The sequence below is a fragment of the Ovis aries genome, chromosome 15 (genome assembly GCF_016772045.2).
Source record: "Ovis aries strain OAR_USU_Benz2616 breed Rambouillet chromosome 15, ARS-UI_Ramb_v3.0, whole genome shotgun sequence".
NCBI lineage: Eukaryota > Metazoa > Chordata > Mammalia > Artiodactyla > Bovidae > Ovis > Ovis aries.
The window spans coordinates 73570087-73592583 of record NC_056068.1 but is presented as its reverse complement, the minus strand read 5'-3'; the positions used below and the strand labels follow the sequence as shown (position 1 = coordinate 73592583).

Sequence of the window (22497 nt, the reverse complement as noted above, 5' to 3'; positions counted from 1 at the left end):
CTGGAAGAAGAAAGGGGCAGTTAATGGGGTCCCCTCCCAGCTGCCCTGGGGAGGAGGGGCCACATCTATCTTTGCCCAGCCCAGGATGTCAGGGTGGCCTCAGGCCCTGAACCCCAACTGCAACCAACTCCAGCAATCCAGAGAGCAGGCCAGGAGTGGGAAGTCCCTACTCTCTCTGCTCTCCCCTACCCTACACTGTGTGCGGTCAAACTGAGGGTGCCGACTCCTGCCAGGGGGACCCTCCTACTTATCTCCTGGCTCTTCCCCAGCTTGGGGGCTGGGAGCTTCCCAAACAAGCCAGGCTCCAGGGCACTTGGAGCCCTCCACGGACTTGATCATCGAAGCCCAATCTGTCCTCAGATCTCTCGGCTCTGAGACCACTTTTCACGGGAGACTTCCTGACCCCCAGCCAACTAAGGGGGCCTCAACTGTGGGGCAAGCACCATCGGACCCTTCTTAAACCCACTAAACCCACTGGGTTTAACTCCGCCACATGTCTCTCTGGCTGGACTGTGAGCTCCCTGAGGGCAGGGGTGGGTTGCCTGCAGCCTGTGGACCTGGGCACCTACTGTACCAGGGGCAGAGGACTCAGTGAGGGAGTAAGTTCATGAACCAGACTGTGTACATACAAGATTAGAAAAGGAAAGGAATGGGGTGTGTAGTGGGGCGTGGTTGTGTAGGCCCAGGCCCAGGGATTTCCTGCCTCCCTTCCCTGCACCAGTAGGCAGACCCACAACCTGAGCCTACCTCCCCAGGTGGAACTCCCACCAAGATCCACCCTCCCATCAAGCCAGCTAAGCGTGGGGAGGGGCCCACAGTCTGGCCAAAGCACAGATTCCCATAAGGGGATGGAGGTGGGGAGGCCTGCATCACCCTGCAAGACTGGCCTTCCCCTGGGGCCTGTCCTGGGTCCACCTTGGGGATAACACAGTGCACCACCATGCCCCTTTACCACCAGCCCTGGGCTCCGGCCTTAGCCATCATCCCATAATCTCAGGGGCTAGGCCAGCAGCTGCTGATAGAGCCCTCAGCCTGGGATGAGCCCCTTGGTCCCAGGGGCTTTGTCAGTATTGCTCTACAGTTATTAAAAACCAGAGCTGGGGCCCTGGGTAAGGTGAATGGGGCATTTGCTTCACATGTAAAAACTCAGGGGACACCAAAACCACTCAGTAACCAAGATAAATGAGTTTATAGCAATCATTTTTAAGAAACAAAGCCTCATGGGGAAAAAAAATTCATGATGAACAAAATATCAATCTTTTAAATAAAGACAGGCTTGGTGTTAACTGCTTTTGCCTTTTGAAATGGCGCAGGGCCCCAATGTGGTGGGCTATTGCTAACCCCGAAGCAAGTACCTTGCTCGCCTCACCCTTAGAGACAACACCCCTTTTAAGACAGCAGCAGCTGAGGCCAGGAAGGGAAAGAACAATGACCCCCCGACATCTGTCCCCAGCAGCTCACTTGTCACCTCCTCTCTCCCTGTCAGATGGGCCGTTATTGTCCTCACTTTACAGACGGGGAGACTGGGCTCCTTGCCTGAGGTCACCCAATTCACCCATCAGGGGCTCAACGGCAGGTCTTATTGTACAGCTTGGTCACGTGGTGGCAAACCAGGGTCAGGGATTCTGGGGGTCTGTCCTGGGCCTCGGCCTAGAAAGCCAGTCCCTGAAAACAGGAAAACTGGGACCCTTGGGGTGGGCCCACCCGTAAGTGGTGTGCCCACACAGCTCGCTGGGAGGAAGGTGGGCTTGACAGGGCCTGGCAGTTAGGTTTTCAAAGACTCCTGAACCCCTCCCCACCCCAGCCAAGCACCCCAGCACGGCTGGCCCAGGGTCTGCCCTGCACTCACAGCCATGTGAAGGAGCCCCGGTCTGCTCACCTGCATTCATGGGGCAGGGCTGCAGGAAGAACTGCCCTCCCAAACAGAGAATGCAAGACAGGGCGGAAAATTCCCTCTGGGCAAATATTTTACCCCCAGTAGAGTAAAATCCCAGACTGCCCAGCTGGGCTCCTCAGCTCGCCTCCAGGAGCCCAGCAAGCGAAGCGCCTGGCACGATCTTTTCGGTTCCTCTGCAGGTCTGGGGGGAGAAGGCAATGGCACCCCACTCCAGTACTCTTATCTGGAAAATCCCATGGACAGAGGAGCCTGGTGGGCTGCAGTCCATGGGGTCGCTAAGAGTCGAACAAGACCGAGCGACTTCACTTTCACTTTTCATTTTCATGCATTGGAGAAGGAAATGGCAACCCACTCCAGTGTTCTTGCCTGAAGAATCCCAGGGACGGGAGCCTGGTGGGCTTCTGTCTGTGGGGTTGCATAGAGTCAGACACGACTGAAGCGACTTAGCAGCAGCCGCAGCAGCAGGTCTGGGGACTACGGTCTGACCGCTTGCCAGGTGCTGCTGGATCCGTGCCAGGCCATGGGACAGCCAGGAGCGAGGCCAGGTCGGGGGGCCGAGCACTAGGACACCCCCTTTCTCTGTGAACCCATACTTGGGCTACGGGGCACATCCCACATGAACACCTCTCCCCAGACCCCCCAGAGCCTCCTGACAGGGGTCAGGCGCCTCACAGGCCAGCATCCTACCTGCAGAAAGGCCACGGCACCTGCGGCCTCACTGTTTCTTTAGATCTGAGAAAAGCTGATGACTGGGTAATTTTCTGGGGAGTTTGGGGTCACGAAGGAGGGTAGGTCTGAGTGTACACGTGGACCCATGTGCATACGTGAGAACACACGGCAGCCAAAGCGATTTTGAACCACAAGTTCAATCACGTAACCGCTTCCCGCTGTGCAGGAAACAGACCCAGATCCTTCCTGGAAGGGCTGTTCGCCCAGCTGAGAGAGGCTTGCTGGGACCCACTCCCCCGGTGCTGGACTTCCGGTCCTGCGGTGGATCCGCACACCCCAGCCACATATGTAACTGCAGGGCGCTCTTGCTGACTGCCCTGATGAGGTCAGCTGCCTTGTTATCTGCTCTGTTAGGGACCATGTCCTTCATTCCCAGCACCTCCCACAACTGCAGTACTATTGTCCACTTGAGCCAGTATTTGATGGAAGCCCATCACCCCGCAGACCACAGGCCCCAGGAGCGCAAAAGCCATGGCTCTTCCACCAAGTGAATGTCTACCTGGCACCCAGCACGGGGTCTGAATACACAGGGCTGCCAAGCATACTCTTGGCGGATGAGTGACGAGTGATGGGTAAATGGACACGCTGATGGGTAAGCAGACACACGCTGTCTGCTTTCATTCTCTCATTTCTCTCTCCCCCTCTCTCCCACTACAGCCCCCCCTCCATATCCTTATGAGCCCTCCTGGGCCACGGCACCCAGGGAGGGAACACCTGCTCCCTGCCAGTGTCCTGGAGCAGCTGGGAGGAGATGAAGTGAGCCCAACCCTCAGAGTGCGGCCCGAGGGAAGCTCGTCTAGGCTCTGGTTCCATGGGGAACCTGGGAGTGGAAGGGACACCCTGGCCCCAAACCCTCAACCCCTCTCGCTTCCTCCATGAAGCCTCCATCTCCGTCCCTCCTGCTGCGTAGGGGGAGAGGGGATGTCTGTGTCCCTGCATCCCCAGGCCCTGCCACCTCTGAGGCTGAAGCCCAGACTCCCAACTTGGGCCCTGAGAGCCCCAGGGACAGAACCACCTGCTCCCACATTCCACCCTTCATCCTGGCTGGCTGGCCCTTAAAGCTGGGCCTCAGCCGGGAGCACAGTGCCTGCCAGGGAAGGCGTGGTTCAGGCTGTACGGACAGCTGTTTTCCAGAAGCCTGGCCCTGCCGGGAGCGCCCTGACCGCCAACCTGGGAAACTCAGGTGCCCAGGCCCTGTGGCCATCAGTGGAAGGCCGGAGCGGCAGGGCGGCCTCAGCAGCATCCTTGAGGCGGGGAAGGTGGGCCAGAGCCAGGGTGGACCCGCTGCAGGGCAGGCAGCACCAGAGCTGTCCATGTCCACACAAGTGTGTGCATGCATGCGTGGGCACATGCACGTGCGTGCGTGGGTACATGCGTGCACATGTGTGGACACGCATGTGGGTACATGACCGTGTGTGGGTACATGCGTGTGCACACATGTGGGTGCATGGATGTGTGCGTGTGTGCACATGTGTGTGTGTGCGCACGTGTGCGTGTGCGAATGTAGGTGCACGTGTACATGTGTGTGTGTGCATGCATGCAAGTGGGTACGTGTGTGTGTGCATGTATGCCAGCAACACACCTGTAAACATCTATGTGTTGGGTTAAAGCTATGAGAGGGGGTTTAGCATGATGCTTTGTTTTCCAAACTTTCTATACTCCTGTGTAACTTGTAATGTAAAAAAACTTTTTTTCCACAAGGAATTCATTGTAGAAAATTTGAAAAATGCAGAGAACCAAAAAGGATGAAACCAAAAATCTCAGGAATCCCAACAAGACTATTCAGAGGTATTTTCTGTTCCTCTTAAAAATATGCATGCATATTATATACCTTTAAAAAAATAAAATTGAGTCATAATAAACATCCTATAAACATTTTGATTTTTTTTAATAGTATCGGGTGAACCAACAGCATGAGAGGCCACAGCCCCCAGCAGCACTCCTTTAATGGTCTCTCTAGTCCACTCTCCACCCACCCCAACCCCCATCACACACTCACACTCTCACACACTACTCACACACACACATGCACACCCATGTATGCTCACACAAACATACATACCCCCCACACACTCACACATAATCTCACATACACTCACACATATACTCACCCATAAGCTTGTGCACATATGCACACACACACTCACACATAATCTCACATACACTCACACACATATACTCACCCATAAGTGTGTGCACATATGCGCGCACACACACTCACACATCTCACATATACACACACACATACTCACCCATAAGCGTGTGCACATATGCACACACACACTCACACATAATCTCACATACACTCACACACATATATACTCACCCATAAGTGTGTACACATATGCACGCACACACACTCACACATCTCACATACACACACACATACTCGCCCATAAGCGTGCGCACATATGCACACACACTCACACATAATCTCACATACACACACATATATACTCACCCATAAGCGTGTACACATATGCGCACACACACACTCACACATCTCACATACACACACACACATACTCACCCATAAGCGTGTGCACATATGCACGCACACACACTCACACATAATCTCACACTCACACACACATACTCACCCATAAGTGTGTACATATGCACGCGCACACACTCACACATCTCACATACACACACACACACATACTCACCCATAAGCATGTACATGCATGCACACACACACACACTCATTCCATCATCCTGGCGACTCCGAGGCAGGAGGAGTCCTCCTGTGCCAGACCAGAGAGGAAAATCAAGGCCCCGGGAAAAGCAGCTCCAGATGGGCACGGAGCAAACAGCTGGGCGGCTCCAGGCCCAAGAGGCCTGCAGGGTGGGTCTGGGGAGGGGCGACGGTGTCCTCACTCTGCCCAGAGCCCCGCCTCCTCTTGCCCACCCTCTGGGAGCTCAGAGCAGCAGGGGACACCCCTCATCATGTGGGTGGGAGTGTGGTGGGGCAGCTGGGGAGGGCAGAGGAGGATGGGGAGTCAGGACCAGACAAGGAAGATGCCATTCTCCCCACGCCCACCTCCCACCCGGACCGCCCCCATGGCCTCCGGAGCTCGGGAAAGGGAAGGGCTGGGGCATGGGCCCAGTGTTCTGCCTCCGCACCAGCTGGGAACGCTGGGAATCTCCTTCCACCCCCTCCTGCTTGCATTTCCAACAGTCTGCCTGAGGCCCCAGCCCCGTCGCACCCCCACCATCAGCCCCAGGCTAGAAGGTCTTGGACTGGGATGCCCCCAGGAAGAGAGTCTCTTTCCTAGGCAGTTGGATGGTGCCGGTCATACTTACAAAGAAGAGCAAGTTGAAGAGGAAGAGGAAGTACTTGGTAACTTTGATGCAGGCTGACCCCATCCTGTCGGTCCTGGAGCTCCCTGGGCAGAAAAGAGAAGGCAGGTGGGTCAGTGCTGCGCAGGACGTGGGCTGGGGGGAGGAGAGGGAACTGATGCTGACGGACACCCCAGACCCACTGACCCTCGATCACCCCAGCTCACCCTCGCCACAACCTCACGAGGTAGGTGCTAACGACGTCAGGTCCTATCACAGGGGACCCTGAGGCCAAGAGGTTAGATGACCGACCCAGAGCCACACTGCAGAGGGGTAAGGGTGTGGGTGGCAGCTAGGGTCTGGCTTAGACGCTCCACCAGGGCTGGGCCTACAGGAAAGTTACTAACGATAACCCTCAGGCTCCCTGAGGTCAGACACAATCAGGAATGCCTAACGGCCAGCCTTCAGGCCCCACGGGGCCAAGGGAGCCAGCAAAGGCAGCTGGGGCTGAGACAGCTGGCCTGGGACAGCTGCAGGGGCCGAGCTGGCCTGGGGGTGGGGAAGTAGGCACCAGACGCTGTTCCCACCGCCCCGTGGAGGGTGGGGAGAAGCAGCTACGGAGCAGAGGGAGCAGAGGGCCCAAGGCGTGGGCTTCGTCCCTGCTTCCTCCTGAGCCGGTGGCTCCCCCTGTCCACGTGGAGGTACCCTCACCCAGGTCTAATCCATCATTTTTGCCAAATGGGAGCTCAGCTTCAATTTTCTACACCTCCAGGGACCAGGGTAGGGGAGTTAAGGGGGAACATGTGCCCATGTTCGGGCACAACATGGAACAAAGCCGTCCAAGGAAGGAAACGATGACCTGGGTGGTAGTGAGTGCCCTATCCCAAGTGGTGTGCAAGCAACAGCTGAATAAAGACTTATGGGAATTCAAGCGCTACAGGGGGAGATTAGACTGAACACTCCTCCAGGCTACCAGGGTCCAAGGCCTGGGTCTGAGAAATGTGGGAACAGCAGTGACTCAGAGCCAGGGAAGTCCAGCCTCGGTAACTCCACCTGGGGCCTCCCCCAGGCCCAGAGTGGGGAGAGAACACGGGTTCCCCTCTTGTCAAGAGATCCAGAGATCTGCGATCTGAAGCCAGGCCTGGCCCTAGGAAGGCCTGCTGGGGGTGCCCCCATGAAGGAGAGCTATTGTCTTCTGTCTCCCTCCCAGTGCAGCGCCTGACAACCACAGGCACTTGGTAAACTGGCACAGAACAAAACAGCAAGAGAAGAAAGAGCCTCTCGCCGAAGGAGGCATGCTTTTCTTGCCGACCATAGCCCTGCTTGATTTTCCTCCCCGTGAAGGCAGAGAGGCTGCCCCAGGCTCAGCCCCAAGCCGCCTGTGGCTAAGTCATCCCTTCCCGAGAAGAACCCCACGACCTCCGGGAGCGGGGATGCTGGCTGCATTCTTGTGAAACTGGAGAAGTGTGGAACGGTCGTTCCTTTGGTAATCGATGCCGGCCAGGGCTGTTGCACAGAGAAAGGAGTTTCTACCCTTTCTGGCTTCACGTCCTCCGTTCAGGCCGGGTCTCCAGGGCAGCCTTGCAAGGTTGCAGGTGTTCAGAAAGGGGCGATTTTTAGACAAGAGTAACCACCTGGCCGGCGCTTCCCCAGGGGCTCAGCAGTAAAGAACCCACCTGCCAGTGCAGGAGACTCAGGTTCGATCCCTGGGTTGGGAAGATCCCTTTGGAGAAGGAAAGGGCAATCTACTCCAGTATTCTTGCCCCGGAAATTCCATGGACAGTCCATGGGGTTGCCAAGTAGTCAGACATGACTGAGCGACTAAACAGAAACAGCCACCTGGCCTCCCCCATGAGAGGCACCGACTCCGGGCAGCTGTCGGTGCGTGTCATCCCTTTAGTCCTCATGACCTGCCCAAAGGTGTGGAGGGTCTTCCTCTCCGGCGGGGGCAGGGGCAGGGGGAGGCAAGTGAAGTAACTTGCCCGAGTCACAGAGATCCTTAAGCAGTGGTGTGGTATTTGAGCCATAGAACCACCACATTCCACTCTATTTCATGGGCGTGGTATTGCTTTTTATTGATTTTTATAAGGTGGCACTAGTGGTAAAGAAGGGCTTCCCTGGGGGCTCAGCTTGTAAAGAATCTGCCTGCAATGCAGGAGACCCCAGTTCAATTCCTCGGTTGGGAAGATCCACTGAAGAAGGGTTAGGCTACCCACTCCAGTATTCTTGGGTTTCCCTGGGGGCTCAGCTGGTAAAGAACCCGGCTGCAGTGTGGGAGACTTGGGTTCGATCCCTGGGTTGAGAAGATCCCCTGGAGAAGGGAAAGGCTATCCACTCCAGTATTCTGGCCTGGAAAATTCCATGGACTATACAGTCCATGGGGTCACAAAGAGTCGGACAGACTGAGTGACTTTCACTTTCACTTTTGGTCTTCCCTGTAGCTCAGATGGTAAAGAATTCGCCTCTAGTTCAGAAGACCCAGGTTCAATCCCTGGGTCGGGAAGATCCTCTGGAGAAGGAAATGGCAACCCACTCCAGTATTCTTGCCTAGAGAATCCCATAGGCACAGGAGACCAGTGGGCTACAGTCCATGGGGTCGCAAAGAGTTGGACACGACTGAGCGACTAACACTAGTGGTAAAGAATCCGCCTGCCAATACCGGAGACATGAGAGATGCAGGTTCGATCCTGGGGTCAGGAAGATCCCCTGGAGGAGGGCATGGCAAGCCACTCCAGTATTCTTGCCCGGAGAATCCCATGGACAGAGGAGCCTGGTGGGCTACGGTCCATGGGGCTGCAGAGTCGGACACAACTGAAGCGCCTTAGCACACATGATAGCTCCAGACCCAAGGACTGTGGAGTGCTGCCTTCCAGGAGTGGCCCTGACTGCAGAAAGGGGCCTCTGGGAATGGCTGGGATTCCATTAAGTAGGTGGTGAGCACCAAGGCCACTGTTCAAAGGAGCTCTGGTTTGCAGGTAAGGAGGAGGCAGAGGCTGCTCGGCTGGGATTCCCTGATACTACAGGCAACCTCGCTGGTCTCTTTCATGCACTCAAATTATACTAGGAGTTCTGCAAAGTAAGCCCTTCAGCACCCTGTGAGCAAACTGGAGCTCAGAGGGGTGAGGAAGCTTGGCCAAGGTCAAGGGTGCATGGACCAGCAAGGACAGAACCCAGGCCTCCTGGCCCCTGAGGCCACCTCCTCCTCTCCAGGAGGCAACTGGGTGGATTCAGATGCTGAAACAGGTAGCCCCATGATTGACAGGTAGGTTGGCCAATCAGGGAAAGCCCAAAGACTACCTGAGACTCATCTGAGGGAAGAGAAGGGGCTGAGCCTGGGGTGATGGGTGGTTCCTGGACCTGTCGGCCGAGATCCGGGATACAGAGTGTTTCTGCTCCGCGAGTGCTGACACTACCCCTTACAGAAACAGGGAGCAGGAGATGAACACGTCTTCCATACTGGGCAGAAGACAGGTGGCCCCACAAAGGGCAGGAAGTCAGCTCAGGCTGGGGACACGCCCAGGTTGCCCCTGATGCAGAGTGACATCAACCTCAGTGAGATCACAATGACGACCAAGCCCCGAGGAGACCCCAAAGTTGGAATCCGAGGGTCTGGGGTCACACTCTAGTGGTCTCAACTTCAGTCTCTCCATCCACGAGGCAAGAGTAAGGGTTGGTGTAAGGCAGGGACTGGCCAGTTAGGCCTGTGGATCAAATCCAACCCACCCTCTAGATGCTGTACGGCTCACAAGAACAGATTTTACATTTGTAAGTAGTTAGAAAGGTAGAAAAGTCTCTCAGTCATGTCTGACTCTTTGTGACCCCTGGAATTCTCCAAGCCAGAATACTGGAGTGGGTAGCCCTTCCCTTCTCCAGGGGATCTTCCCAACCCAGGGATCAAACCCAGGTCTCCCGCATTGCAGGCGGATTCTTTACCAGCTGAGCCACAAGGGGAGCCCCAAATGATACCTTCCCTGACCAGGAACCATTTTAAGTAGGTGGGAAAAAATAAAAAGAGTATCTTGTAACACACGAAATTCAAATAAATAAAGTTGTCCCGGCACCCAGCCATGCCCACCCTTTTATGTATTTGCCCATGGTGGCTATCTCAAGAAATGGCAAAGTGGACTGGCTGTGACTCAGACCACTGGCCTGCAGAGCCCGAAACATCCCCTGCCTGGCCTTTTATGGAAGAAGGCTGCAGGCTCCTGGCGCAGGGGAGCAGACGGTACACGCACATGTGTCTGGAAGAGATGGCAAGAACCAGGACTGCTGATAGCTTGGGATTTTGGCGGAGAGCGAGCTGGGTGGCAGAAAGTGAATAATCAGGAAGGAGAAGATGCAGGATCCCCAGATAAGGGTTCAAATCCTCGTTCTGCCAATGCACGGCCATAGAAGGGACTCCCGGGGTCTCGTTGCCCAGTGGAAGCCCGTGTTATAAAGAAAAGTGAGGTCAGCGCCTGGCACAGTCAGGGCTGGATGAGCAGGGGCTGGGGAAGCGTCTTCATCAGCGCTTTCCCGAGAAGCGATGGGTGAGCATTTCACTTGCATATGAAATGAGACAAAGAGGGAGGCTCCCAATGTTAGCCTTTCCTGTATACACTTTCTGTAGACACGAGAAGGTCGGCCCATGCTTTCCTGCGAGGATGTCTTAACAGCCACAAAAAAAGGGAAGGAGATGCAAACCCATCTCCTCTGGAAAATTCCGGAACAGTCACTGACGGCTCTGTGAGCAGCAGCAAGGAGCTGCTGATTTCATGGAATACTCTAGAGCAGGAAAACGGACCGTTTCTAAGCAACTTCAATTTAAATTGACCAAAATACAGAAATTCTACGCCAAATCAGTTTGTACAATGAAATTATTATACTACTGGTATTTTACTAACTCCGGCTCATCCTTCAATACTCACTTCAGACATCCACCTCCTCCAGGAAACCCACTCTGGCCATCCTTGTCCACCCGCTCCCTACTAACACACAGGCTGGTTAGGAGCCCTCCCCCTCTGCTTCCTTCCAGCAGCACTGGGCACTAGAGCAGTTCCCACAACAGGCCCTGGCATCAGACTGCCTGGGTTTGAACGCTGTTCTATCACCTCCTGGCTGTGTGACCTCGGACAAGTGACTTAGCCTCTCTGAACCTCACCTTGCTCATCTGTGAGAAGAAGAAACATATAACCTGCTTGGCAGATTTGCCCAGAGATTAAACTAGATAATGTGGGTCAAATGCCTGGCACGAAGGAGGCTTTCAATAAATGGAGATTACCATTATAACTCATGAAGCTGTACAGTAATTTTCTACTTATTTGTCCATCTCCCCTATGGACTGTGATATCTTGAGGGGAAAGGTGATGTATTCTTTACGAGGTCAAAGTGGGCTCATCCAAAATTTGCTGAACGAGAGACTAGATGGATGCAGGGAGGGAGGGAGGGATGAGTACAGATGAAGGTATAGGTGGGTGATGGACAGATGAGTGGATGGAGGGAGGGGTGAGTGGAGAGGGGGCAGGTGGATGGATAGAGAGGTGGACAGAGAGGTGGAGGGGAGGGGAAGGAACTTCCACACGGAAAACCAGGACATTTCAGATGTGCAGTCACTCGAAGGGGGCCTGAGATCTGTTGCCCCTAAGTCAGCTGAGACTCCCTTTTCAGACTTCTTCTGTCTCGTGCCAAGGGGTGGGGTGAGGGATGCGTAGGGCCGGCACTCAGGGCCAGCTCTGCGTGCCAGGACCCACAGTCACGGCTCCCTCACCTTCCCCGGGGTGGGGGGAAGCCTGTGGGGAAGAGCTCCTGCTTTAAGAGAACCCCTTGTCAGTGCCGGGCCCCTGTGAGTTCACCCTGGTAGAGGGGAAGGTAGGTTTATCCTGCACCTGATGAAGGAGGAACCCCCTGGCCTGACCCTGGAACCCAGATGTCCCTGAACAGCCCTGCAGAGACCAAGTGGCCAGGGCGGGGGAGTGCTGTGGTCCCTCCAGGCCTCAAGCTAGGCGCCTACTCTGAAGGGACGCCCTGCTCTGCCCTGCTTGAGACCCAGCACTGTCCTTCCCACCCTAACCCCAGACCTGCCTCTTCAACCATCAAGTGACAGGCTGGGACCAGAGCAGAGGCAGTTTCCAAGGTAGTTCTTCAGAATACAAGTCCTAGAAGACACACCGTTCGGAACTAGAGACTCCCCTGTCACCAAGTCTATGGAGCGCCAGTTTTTCCCGAGGGTCACATTAGGCTATTAGCGTCTCCAAGACACCCAGCAGTAAACACCAGGGACCAAAAACCATCTATCACTCAACAGCCTAACATCGCACAGAATACATCTTAGGAAACGGCAAGCCCAAGGCTCCTGAAGGTCCCCTGGGACCGGGGCTCCTGAGCTCCAAGTGCTGCAGGATTCAGAGACGGGGAGATGAACGGCCCTTCGACCCACCAGCTGGCTCAGACACGACACCCGAGAGCCACGCTCGGGTCTCCTCCTCCTTCCTTCATCCCACAGTGGGAATGGGTCTCCAACCCTTGACCCTCCCAGCTCCCCGTCCCACCTCCGACCTGGACTAGTGCAGCTCCCTGGCTGCTCACGGGATCCCCTCCTGCCCTCGTCAGGCCATCATGCCCACTGCAGGGAGGACTCTGGGAAAATGCAAACTAGATCTTGTCACTCCCTGGCCTGCAACCCTTCAATGGAGACGGAGCCGAGGCGTTCGCGGTAAGATCCAGACTCTTAGGTGGCCGGTGAGGCCCCGCCCGGTTGGCCCCGCCCCTCCTCCGTCCTCTTGATCACGCGTTTAATCCTAACACGGCTCCTTCCTGTTGTTCTGTACACCAGGCCCCTGCCCACCGGAGCGCCTTTGCCCTCTCAGTTCCTCCGCCAGGAGCACTCTGCCCACAAAGAGCCGGGCTGGCTCCCTCCCTTCCCCTGGGCAGGCAGAGGTATTCCCCCCCAGAGGCCTTCTCTGAACACCTGATCTACACGGCCGGCTGGCTGGCCACAACTCCAGCTGCGTGTGGGAATCAAAATATGCTAATACGCAGCCCCTGGCCCCTGCCCCAATCAAATCATCGGACTCTTGGGTGCGGGGTCGGGGAGTCCCCTGATGCAGCTTGGACACCTGGGCCCGTCACATGGCCCTGCTAGCCGCAGTCACCTTACTGCTCCACTACCGTGACCGGAGCCCCCATTAGAATAGCATATGGTCCTGTTAGTTCTATGCTTCTAATAGAATATGGTTCCTTCAGGGGAGGGGCAGCATCCGTCTCATTTACCCAGTAACCCACAGTCCAGGACAGAGCCTGGAACACCGTAAGCCTTCTGTGTGTATCTGCAGGAAGAAGGACAGGAAAGGAAGGTCTGGAGAAGTCAGGACCAGCGCCTTAGAGAGGATGAGGCAAACCAACTTTGATCCTGCAGCTGCGGGCCTCTTGCTGTTGTTCCGCCACTCAGTCGTGTCTGACTCTGCGACCCCATGGCCTGCAGCACGCCAGGTCTCCCTGTCCACCACCAACTCCCGGAGCTTGCTCAAACTCATGTCCATCCAGTCGATGATGCCATCCAACCACCTCATTCTCTATCGCTCCCTTCTCCTCCTGCCCTCAGTCTTCGCAGCATCAGGGCCTTTTCCAGTGAGTTGGCTCTTTGCATCAAATGGCTAGGGCTTCCCTGGTGGCTCAGACAGTAAAGAATCCGCCTGCAGTGCAGGAGACCTGGGTTTCTTCCCTGGGTTGGGATGATCCTTTGGAGGAGGGGGTGGCAACACACTCCAGTATTCTTGCCTGGAGAATCCCCCTGGACAGAGGAGCCTGGCGGGCTACAGTCCTTAGGGTCACAAAGAGTGGGACGCTACTGAGCAACTGAGCTTATCAGGTGGCTAAAGTATTAGAGCCTCAGCATCAGTCTTTCCAATGAAAGTTCAGGGTTGGTTTCCTTTAGGATGGACTGGTTGGATCTCCTTGCTGTCCAAGGGATGCTCAAGAGTCTTCTCTAGCAACACAGTTCAAAAACATCAATTCTGTGGCAGTCAGCCTTTTCTTGGTCCAACTCCCACATCCATACGTGACTACTGGAATGAACAGTATGAAAAGGCAAGTCTCTGGAGCTTAAAAATAACATCATTGGCTTGTGGGGAGGGGGTTACTTCCCTTCCCAAGAGATTGAATTTTAATCTCTGCTGGGTCAGAAAAGGCTGACAGAAGCCATGAACCCTCTCTCTAGAAAGATGCATGAGGACACGCTTTCTTCTGGTTTCATGGGGTCACTAACCCTAGAAAGCCAGGGCCTTACTTCCTCCATCTCCCGATTGCTAAAGCAGTGGCCCCCAATCTTGGCTGAACCTTAGAATTAGCTCTAAACCGTGCTGGTGCCTACCCTGCTAACCCCGCCCCCAAACCCCTGAAATCCTGATTTAATTGGTCTGGGGTGCAGCCTGGGCACTCAGTTCAGTTCAGTCACTCAGTCGTGTCCGACTCTTTGCAACCCCATGGACTGCAGCATGCCAGGCTTCCCTGTCCAACACCAACTCCCGGAGCTTGCTCAAACTCAAGTCCATCAAGTCAGCAGTGCCATCCAACCATGTCACCCTCTGTCCCCCTCTTCTCCTGGACACTAGGGTTTTATTTTTTAAGCTTCCCAGAGGATTATCATACATCGAGACCCAGCGTGGCCTGGTCCCTCTGCTCTGAGTGGGGGTGTCTCGGGCCTGGGAACCCCGGGGCAGCAGGTCTTGGCCAGGGAGAATCTCACGTGAAGCTCCCTGCACCTCTGCTCTGTCCTCCACTTCCTGGAGGCACATTCCCGGGGTGATTCATCCCAGAGCAGTATCCACTGTGCACGAGGAGACTTTTGAGATCATTGCTTTGCTCAGAGGGGCTGGAGAACGCAGGAGACTACAGATCCCACAGCAAACTCAGGGCTGAGCACGCCATGGAGGACTTGGAGATTCTCGGTCCAGAGCTTTTCTCTCTCCACCTGCTGCCCTGCCCCGGCTCCTCAGGCCTTCCTCATAGAGATTTAAGGAGAACTGACTCTGCATCACAGTCATTCTTGGTTCTCACCCCTGCGTCTGCTACCTCCAGGCCACACAATCTGCAGAGCTGCCTCCTTATCACTGAATGGAGAGACTAAACCCACCCACCACTCACAGGTGTGAAGATGAACTGGACTCAGGCTCCACATAGTAGGGCTCGATCCATGCAGGTCCCCTGGCCCCCTCCTCCCACTATCCCTGCCCAAAGATGCCAAATCTGCCGTATCTTACCAACTGTGCGGGCTTGGGCAATCACTTCAGCCCCATGCCTCAACTTTCCCACCTGTATAATGGACTTAATAATGGGCCTGGTGAGGTTTACATGATTTCGTATCTGTAAAGTGCCTGGCACCCAGTATGTGTCTAATAAATGCCACCAATTACGATGATGATGATGGTTATCCGGAAGTTGTTGATTTCCTGACCAACAGTCCAAAACCCTCTGCAGGGCCTCGAGCCAGCCTCTAGATACATGCAGGGGAGTGCCAGAGAGTGACTACCCCTGCTCTCAGGCGAGGGGGGCAGGGTGAAGCAGGGCGGGGCTGGGCCACCTGAGGAAGGAGGCCTCTGCCCTCCGTGGGGGTAGGGCCCCTGTCTCTGAGCCTCTGGGCTGTCTCTCAGCGGCCTGCCTGAGATTTGGGTGTCCAGCCAGTTGGGTGAGTTGGACAACTGATCCCGTGGGAGCCCAGGCAGCTTGGACAGAAAAGAGGAAAGAGCACACCTGGCTGGCTGCTCAGCTCTGGAAGCCTGCCTGTCGACTGATAACGCCACCTGCGAGCTGGTTCTCAGCCACTCAGCTCTGCAGTTCTCTGGACTTTGTCCCGATTGCCCGAGAAAAGAGACGGGTCACAGGTTGCTGTGTTTGTTTTCGTCTGTGACAGGTGATGTGTTTCCAGAAACCCATGCTGACTCCCTGGAGGGGGCTGGCTTTTTGGCCTCCCTATATCCTACTTTTCAATCTCTGGTCATACCTTTCCCGTTGTTAGAACAGAAAAATGGAAAGCTATTACCCTGGGCAACTGGAAAATAAGGAGGCCCTCGGAGTGGGTTGCCATTTCCAAGTATTCATTCCAAGTTGCCATTTCGAGTATTCTGGCCTGGGAATTCCATGGATACAGGAGCCTGGTGGGCTACAGTCTATGGGGTCCCGAAGAGCTGGACATGGCTGAGTGACTAAGCAGCAGCGTGATTAGGATCTCGGCTTCCTTTAGGACTTCGGTGTGAATCCCAGCTCTGCTTCCTACTGTGTGACCGCCAGCGAGGAAGCTACTCACCCTCTCTGAGCCCAACGTCTCAGCTCTAACATGAGGATACTAGCAGGACCTCCCATCTTATAGGGTTGTTGAAGGACCAAGATGAGGCATGTAAAGAGCTCTGGGGACGCTATCAGCTCCTCACAACGCAAGTGAGCAAACCCCACAACCACCACCATGGGGTGGAAGAAACACGTCCAGATCAGACCTTCCCAGGAATCCCAGGATTTTAGAGCCCAAGTTCAGTTCAGTCACTCAGTCATGTCCAAACTCTTTGCAGCCCTATGAACTACAGCATGCCAGGCTTCCCTGTCCCTTCCCTGTCCCCAACTCCCAGAGCTTGCTCAAACTCATGTCCATTGAGTCAGTGATGCCATCCAACCATCTCATCCTCTGATGTCCCCCTCTCCTACTGCCTTCAATCTTTCCCAGCGTCACAGTCTTTTCCAGTGAGTCAGTTCTTTGCATCAGGTGGCCAAAGTATTGAAGCTTCAGCATCAGTCCTTCCAGTGAACATTCAGGACTGATTTCCTTTAGGATGGACTGGTTTGATTTCCTAGAGCCCAAACCAGAGCTCAAAGCCTTCTGCTTGTCTTACCCGGCCAGACTGCAGTAGCAGAGGGACGGCACCATGTCTTTGCATCAGCCCATACCCACCATCCCTCATTTCATCTGCAATGATCCTTGAGATATCATCACCCCCATTTAACAGATAAAGAGACTGAGACCCGGGTTCAGTGACTTGCCTTGGGCCACACAAGTCAATGGCTAAGCCCTGAAGCAACTCCAGGTCTGCCTTGAGACTGGAGCTCCTCTCTCTCCACCTGCTGCCAAAGCGAAAGAGGTCAATGGTGGAGCCCGCCAACCCCACCCTTCCGAACCTCGGTCTGTTTGCCTGACCCCCCATCCCACCCCAGCTCCAAAACATGACTCTTGGCTTCCTGTCAGGAAGGAAAAGATCAGCCCCACCAATCCTGGCCATGCTGTTCCTTCAGGGGCTGATGAGGCCACCAGATGTGGCCCTTCCTTGCTTTTCTCTGAAGCCCAAGCAGTGAGACCAGAGGGCCTTCGGCATGAAGAAGGGGCCGCTCTGACAGAGGGTGCAGCTTGGGGAAGAGCAGACCCCCTCAAATCTTGCAACCTCCCCACCAGGCCTGATGCAGCCAAAGACTCAAGCTGAGGCTGAACCATAGCCTCTGATCTTTCTCTGTCCATGACTCCCTTCCTGACGTTTTTTGCAGGCTGCTTGGGCCCCATGCAAACCCTGCTCCCTCCTAACCCTGGGAGCTAAGGCTCACACACTCAGATTCACAGTGCTAGGAAGGCCTTTGACGTCACCTACTTGAGTCTTTATTTCTACGATGAAGTGACCGAGACACAAAGAGGACCACAACTCCCCCGCTTCTGGGGAGTATATGTGTACAAGGCATGGGGCGGGGGGGGGGGGGCGGGATTGGTTAGAGCCGTCGGTACTTCCCAACCTGTTTCCCATCATGACACATGTGGAGCAGTGCACATGTTTGCTCAGCACCCTGAGGCAGACAGACAGGACAGAGCCAGGGCTCTGCTCCCAGGGGCTGAGGAGATAATCAGCCATTTGGGAACATAACTTGGGAAATGCTAAGTTAAAGGGATCAGTTCAGTCCAATCGCTCAGTCGTGTCTGATTCTTTGCAGCCCCATGGACTGCAGCACACCAGGCTTCCCTGTCCATCACCAACTCCCAGAATGTGCTCAGACTCATGTCCATTGAGTCGGTGATGCCATCCAACCATCTTTAGGAGTATATGAGAGGATGCCCAGGAGCCCCAGAGTCTAGGGGCCCTGACAAGAAGACCCAGCTTCCCAAGTGGGTTCTCAGGGAGTCAACCAGCTTCTGAGGACCCTTACCCAGCCCCAGGTATGGAGGCAGAATAATAAATCAGTTCACAGTATGAACTCTGAATTGAGAGAGACTTAAATTCCAATTCCATTTCACAGTGATATGTAACCTTTGGCAATCGGCCTACCCACCCTGAGCCTCAGTGTCCTTGTCTATAAAATGGGGATATCAAAGCTTGTTCAGGAAGATGGTGGAATCAACTCGCCAAACCCTAGGAAGCAAGCATGGCAGAGGCAGAAGTCTCTGGGAAGAGGTCGTGTTAAGCAGAGTCCCCTCCTCACACGGCAGGAGGAGGGTATGCATAAAGATTGTCCCTTGAGATGTGGGGCGCCAAGAGATTCCTACAAACTGCCCCTGGAAAGTTACCATCACCCAAGAACTTGAAACAGATCCCAGGCAGGGGGATGGCTGATGAAACGAACATTTATGAAAGCATCCTCACGTGAGCGGTGCTTCACTGATCTTATCTCCTTTAGCCCCACGAGCCCCTGCCATGTGCAGAGCACGGCTTCTGTTCTCTGAGTGGGTGTCTGGGGCGCGGGAAGGCAGGGGTGCCTTCTCGTCATGTGGAGGACAGCAGCCCAGCTGAACTTTGTGTCCCAGACCCTGCAACTCTGGAGTCCAGTGTCCCACCTGCTTTGTAACACCGCTCCCCGCCCCCCCGTGATGCCAAGCCTTCTCACATGGGGTCACAACAGCCCAACATCAAAGCCCATGGGGTCAGAGTATCCAGGAGCTGGGCCAGGTGTCTGCAGGTCTGACAAGCACACAGGCGCTGTGGAACTCTCACCTTACACCTGGCAACTGTGGCAGCTGTGGGCGCAGAGGGCCGGGTAGAACCTCCAGGACATGAGTAAACCCAGGACTAATCCTCAGAGGTGACCTCAAAGAGGGCAGCAAACCCAGGACGAGAGGGGACTTCCAGAATGGCTCATGGGGACTTCCCTGACGGTCCAGAGTTTAAGAATCCGCCTGACAATGCAGGGAACATTGGTCGATCCCTGGTCCAGGAAGATTCCCCGGGCTCTGGGGTAACTAAGTCCATGCACCACAACTCCTGAGCCCGCTTGTCTTAGAAGCTGTGCCCTGCAGCAAGAGAAACCACCCCTGTGAGGACCACCACAACTAGATAAAGTCCACGAGCAGCAGCGAAGACCCAGGACAGCCAAAACAAAAAAGAGAAAGAACGGCTCATGGGTCAGAAAGCCTGAGTGGCTGCCCTCCCAGAGGGCCCCCCAAGTGGCCATGCCTGTTAGGTTTCCGTCCTGAGTCCATGTAGTTCACTGAACCCCCAGCTCCGGCCCCAGACTGGACACAGGAAATGAATGGATGAAACCTACCCTGCCCTCGGGGAGTGCTCAGTCTGGAGAGGGGACAGACAGGAAAGTGAGCAATTAGACACTAGCAACGTCATAAAGCTGGGCCCCGTGATTCCACCCAGCCTCCCACTCTCCCTCGATGGGGCTCTTTAGAACACAGCCCCCAGGAATCCAGAATCACAAAAGCTAGCGCCCTTGCAGTTACCAACTGCCAGAGATTGTGCCCAGTCCTTCACATGGCTCAGTGTATCCTTGCAACGACCCTATGGGGCAAGCACTGCTTTGAACCCCATTTTACAGTTGAGGAAACTGAGACTCGGGGTGGCAAAGGGACTTGCCCATGGTTTACACAGACCACACGGCTGGGAGTTGAACCCTGAAGCCTGACCAGAGGCCCTGAGCATAACCGTACTACCTGCAGAAATGAAGTGATTCATGATACAAAACTAACCTCACCAAGGCCCAACCTACGTTCATTGGGTTTCACAGCTGAGCCTCTGAACCCAGGCAATTGAAGATACTCCACTGAGGCACCAGGTCCCAGCTTGCATACCCTACCCGCCCAGGGGCCTGGGCAGCTGGGGGCAGGTGCCTAAAGAGGGGTTAACCTCTGAGCCAGGGCTGCAGAAATGGAGACTGGGAGCTGGGTGTGGGCCCTCAGCAAGGTGATTAGGGAGAAGGAGGGGAAACGCTAATCAGGGACCTCACATGGCAGCAGACACAGCACCCTTCCCGCCCTGGGCTCAGTAAGGAAGGGATGGGGCCACTGGGACGCCACCTCCTCTGAGCAGCCTCCCCAGAACATTCTCCTACACAGACGCACACAGGGCACTATCTGGCAGCCCTGACCATCTCAGCCTGAGTCACTGGGGTGGGCATTGGGTGGACAGAGGTTCAAACCTTGGCTCTGCCCACCCCTCAGTGTCACCTAACTTTTCTGAGCCTCAGTTTCCTCATCTGAAAAGTGAACTAATACTTCCTACTTCCCAAGCTGTAGTTCTCAGTACCTTCCTAGGCCTAAGAGCTATTCTGGCCTTGGGGATATCTGATGGACAGAGAGACACAGACAGAGAGAGAGGTGAGTGAGACACAGTAATGGCAAAGAGCTGCACACACAGCTATAGGGGCACTGTCTCTCATGAGTCCTGGGGGAAACGCAGAAAAGATGGAGAAGAGGAAGGAGGGTAAGGGCAGGTCGGTGACTCTAAGATTTTGGAGGAGGAGGGCGGGATGGAGCGGGGGTCTTCCACCCCGTTCAGCCAGGGGAGGAGGGGCCAGGGAGGGGCCTCTGGGGCCTCCCCACTCTGTCCTGCCGCCCTTCCTCCTCACCTGTCTCTTCCCATCTGTATCTGTCCGTCTGTTTGTCGGGGGCTTCCTCCAGCCTTCCTCTCTTCCTATTTCTGAGACCAGATCTCAAGTCTCTCTTCTCACATCCTGAGGGCCTCTGAACGCCCAGAGTGTCCACGGCACTCACCCCAGATTCCAGCACAGACAGTCCTCCCTGTGGTGGGCATGGGCTCCAGGGAGGAACAGCCCAGGGGACCCATTTCCACAGTCAGCTGCAGGGGTCCAGGCCCCCCAAGGCTGAGGGGCAGGGCTGCACCTCCACACGGCGGGTAGAACCCGGTCCCCAGTTCCCAGGCAGAGCAGTGGGCTTGTAACCGGCCCAGACACATGGCAGTTGGGGCGGGAAAGCGGGTCACAGGGGAGACCAGTGCAGCCTTTGGGGGCTCCCTTACCCAGGGCCCCCCGGGACTGCAGAGGGGCAGGGCCGGGACAGCTCCCCTATGTTGGGCTCGGCCCCTCAGTCCCTGCTAGGCCCTCCAGAGATGCCCTGGCTTCAGAGGCACAGGAGACTGATGGGGTGCTGGTGGCAGGGGAGGTAAAAAGAGAGGCGGGGAGAGGGAGACAGGCAGGGATACGGAAAGAGAGAGAGAATGATAGGCGGAGGACAGCCAGACCCCCGGTGAAGCGGGCCTCCAGGGCGGCCAGGGCTCCGGGCTCCAGACCTCAGGCCCTGCGGTCTCCATGCGAAGAGCCCAGGGGGCCCTGAGGCGACCCCTGACCAGGACTGCAGGCCTTACTGGTCCAGGCAGGACGGCACCCTGGGAGCCAGCTCAGCTCTGCCCTCACCTGCCTCTGTAGCCGAGAGCCCTGCCACCCCCTGTGGCCTCCTGGATGGACCAGCCAGCACCACCCTTCTCCCACCAGCCTTCAACCAAGGTCCATTCCCTCCTCAGCCCATTCTTCTCAGCCTCAGCCTCCCCCAGATTCAGGGAGTGCCAAGCAGTGCCTGGACAAGCACCCCCTCTTCCTACACACACACACACACGCACACACACACACACCACACACACACACACCACACACATACACAGACAGAGGCACACACACACAGAAATATACGCACACATAGAAACACATGCACACACAGACACACACATAAAGACACAGGCACACACATGCACACAGACACACACACACAGAGACACAGGCACATGCACACACACAGACACAACACAGAGACTCACACAGAAACAAATGCACACACAGACACACACATAAAGACACAGGCACACACATGCACACAGACACACACACACAGAGACACAGGCGCACCCACACACACATGCTGATTCCTGAGGAGCCTGGGTCTTTATCACCAGCTAGGTGCTAGAGCCGCTCCCAGGCCTAAAGGAGCTGAAGCCGGATGAGGGACTTGACCTCAAGCAGCAGCACCTAAGCCACCAAAACGAGCACCCAGGTCCCAAACAGCCCCCGGGACCTCCCCAGCTCAGGCCCTGGGGAAGAGAGATGAAAGCCCAGGCAGCCCCACGCTCTCATTCCTCGTCCATCACCCTCAGCTGCCCTGCCTCAGCCGTGGGGGGTAGGCCCTCTACTGGCCCCTAAAGCGGGGAACCTGCCACCCTGACCCTGGAAACCTAGAGCTGTGCCACCCTTACCTTCTCACTGCCCACTTCCCACTCCTGACTCCAGGGGCACGCCTGCGGCAAAATGCAGCCAAGATACGAACGGCCACTGAGGGCTGGGGAATGGGGCTGGGGGGACAGGTCATGAGGCCCCCACTGCGGGCTTTGAAAAGTCCCCTCCCCTGTCTCAGATAACAGCAG

The 22497-nt window shown here is 55.6% G+C and overlaps 1 protein-coding gene across 13 annotated transcripts in view; it reads right to left on the bottom strand.

Annotated features, from left to right (window-relative positions):
* CD82 (CD82 molecule) overlaps positions 1-22497 on the bottom strand; it is a 56512-nt gene that overhangs the window by 19866 nt on the left and 14149 nt on the right. For 12 of the 13 annotated variants that reach the window (XM_060399530.1, XM_042233386.2, XM_042233385.2 and 9 more), the window contains one exon: positions 5933-6015. In XM_060399530.1, coding sequence (XP_060255513.1) covers positions 5933-5995 — 63 coding nt within the window. In that variant the 5' untranslated portion in view covers positions 5996-6015. Of the gene's footprint in view, positions 1-5932; positions 6016-22329; positions 22464-22497 lie in introns of those variants that run through there. The other variant, XM_012096285.5, reaches the window with a different exon arrangement.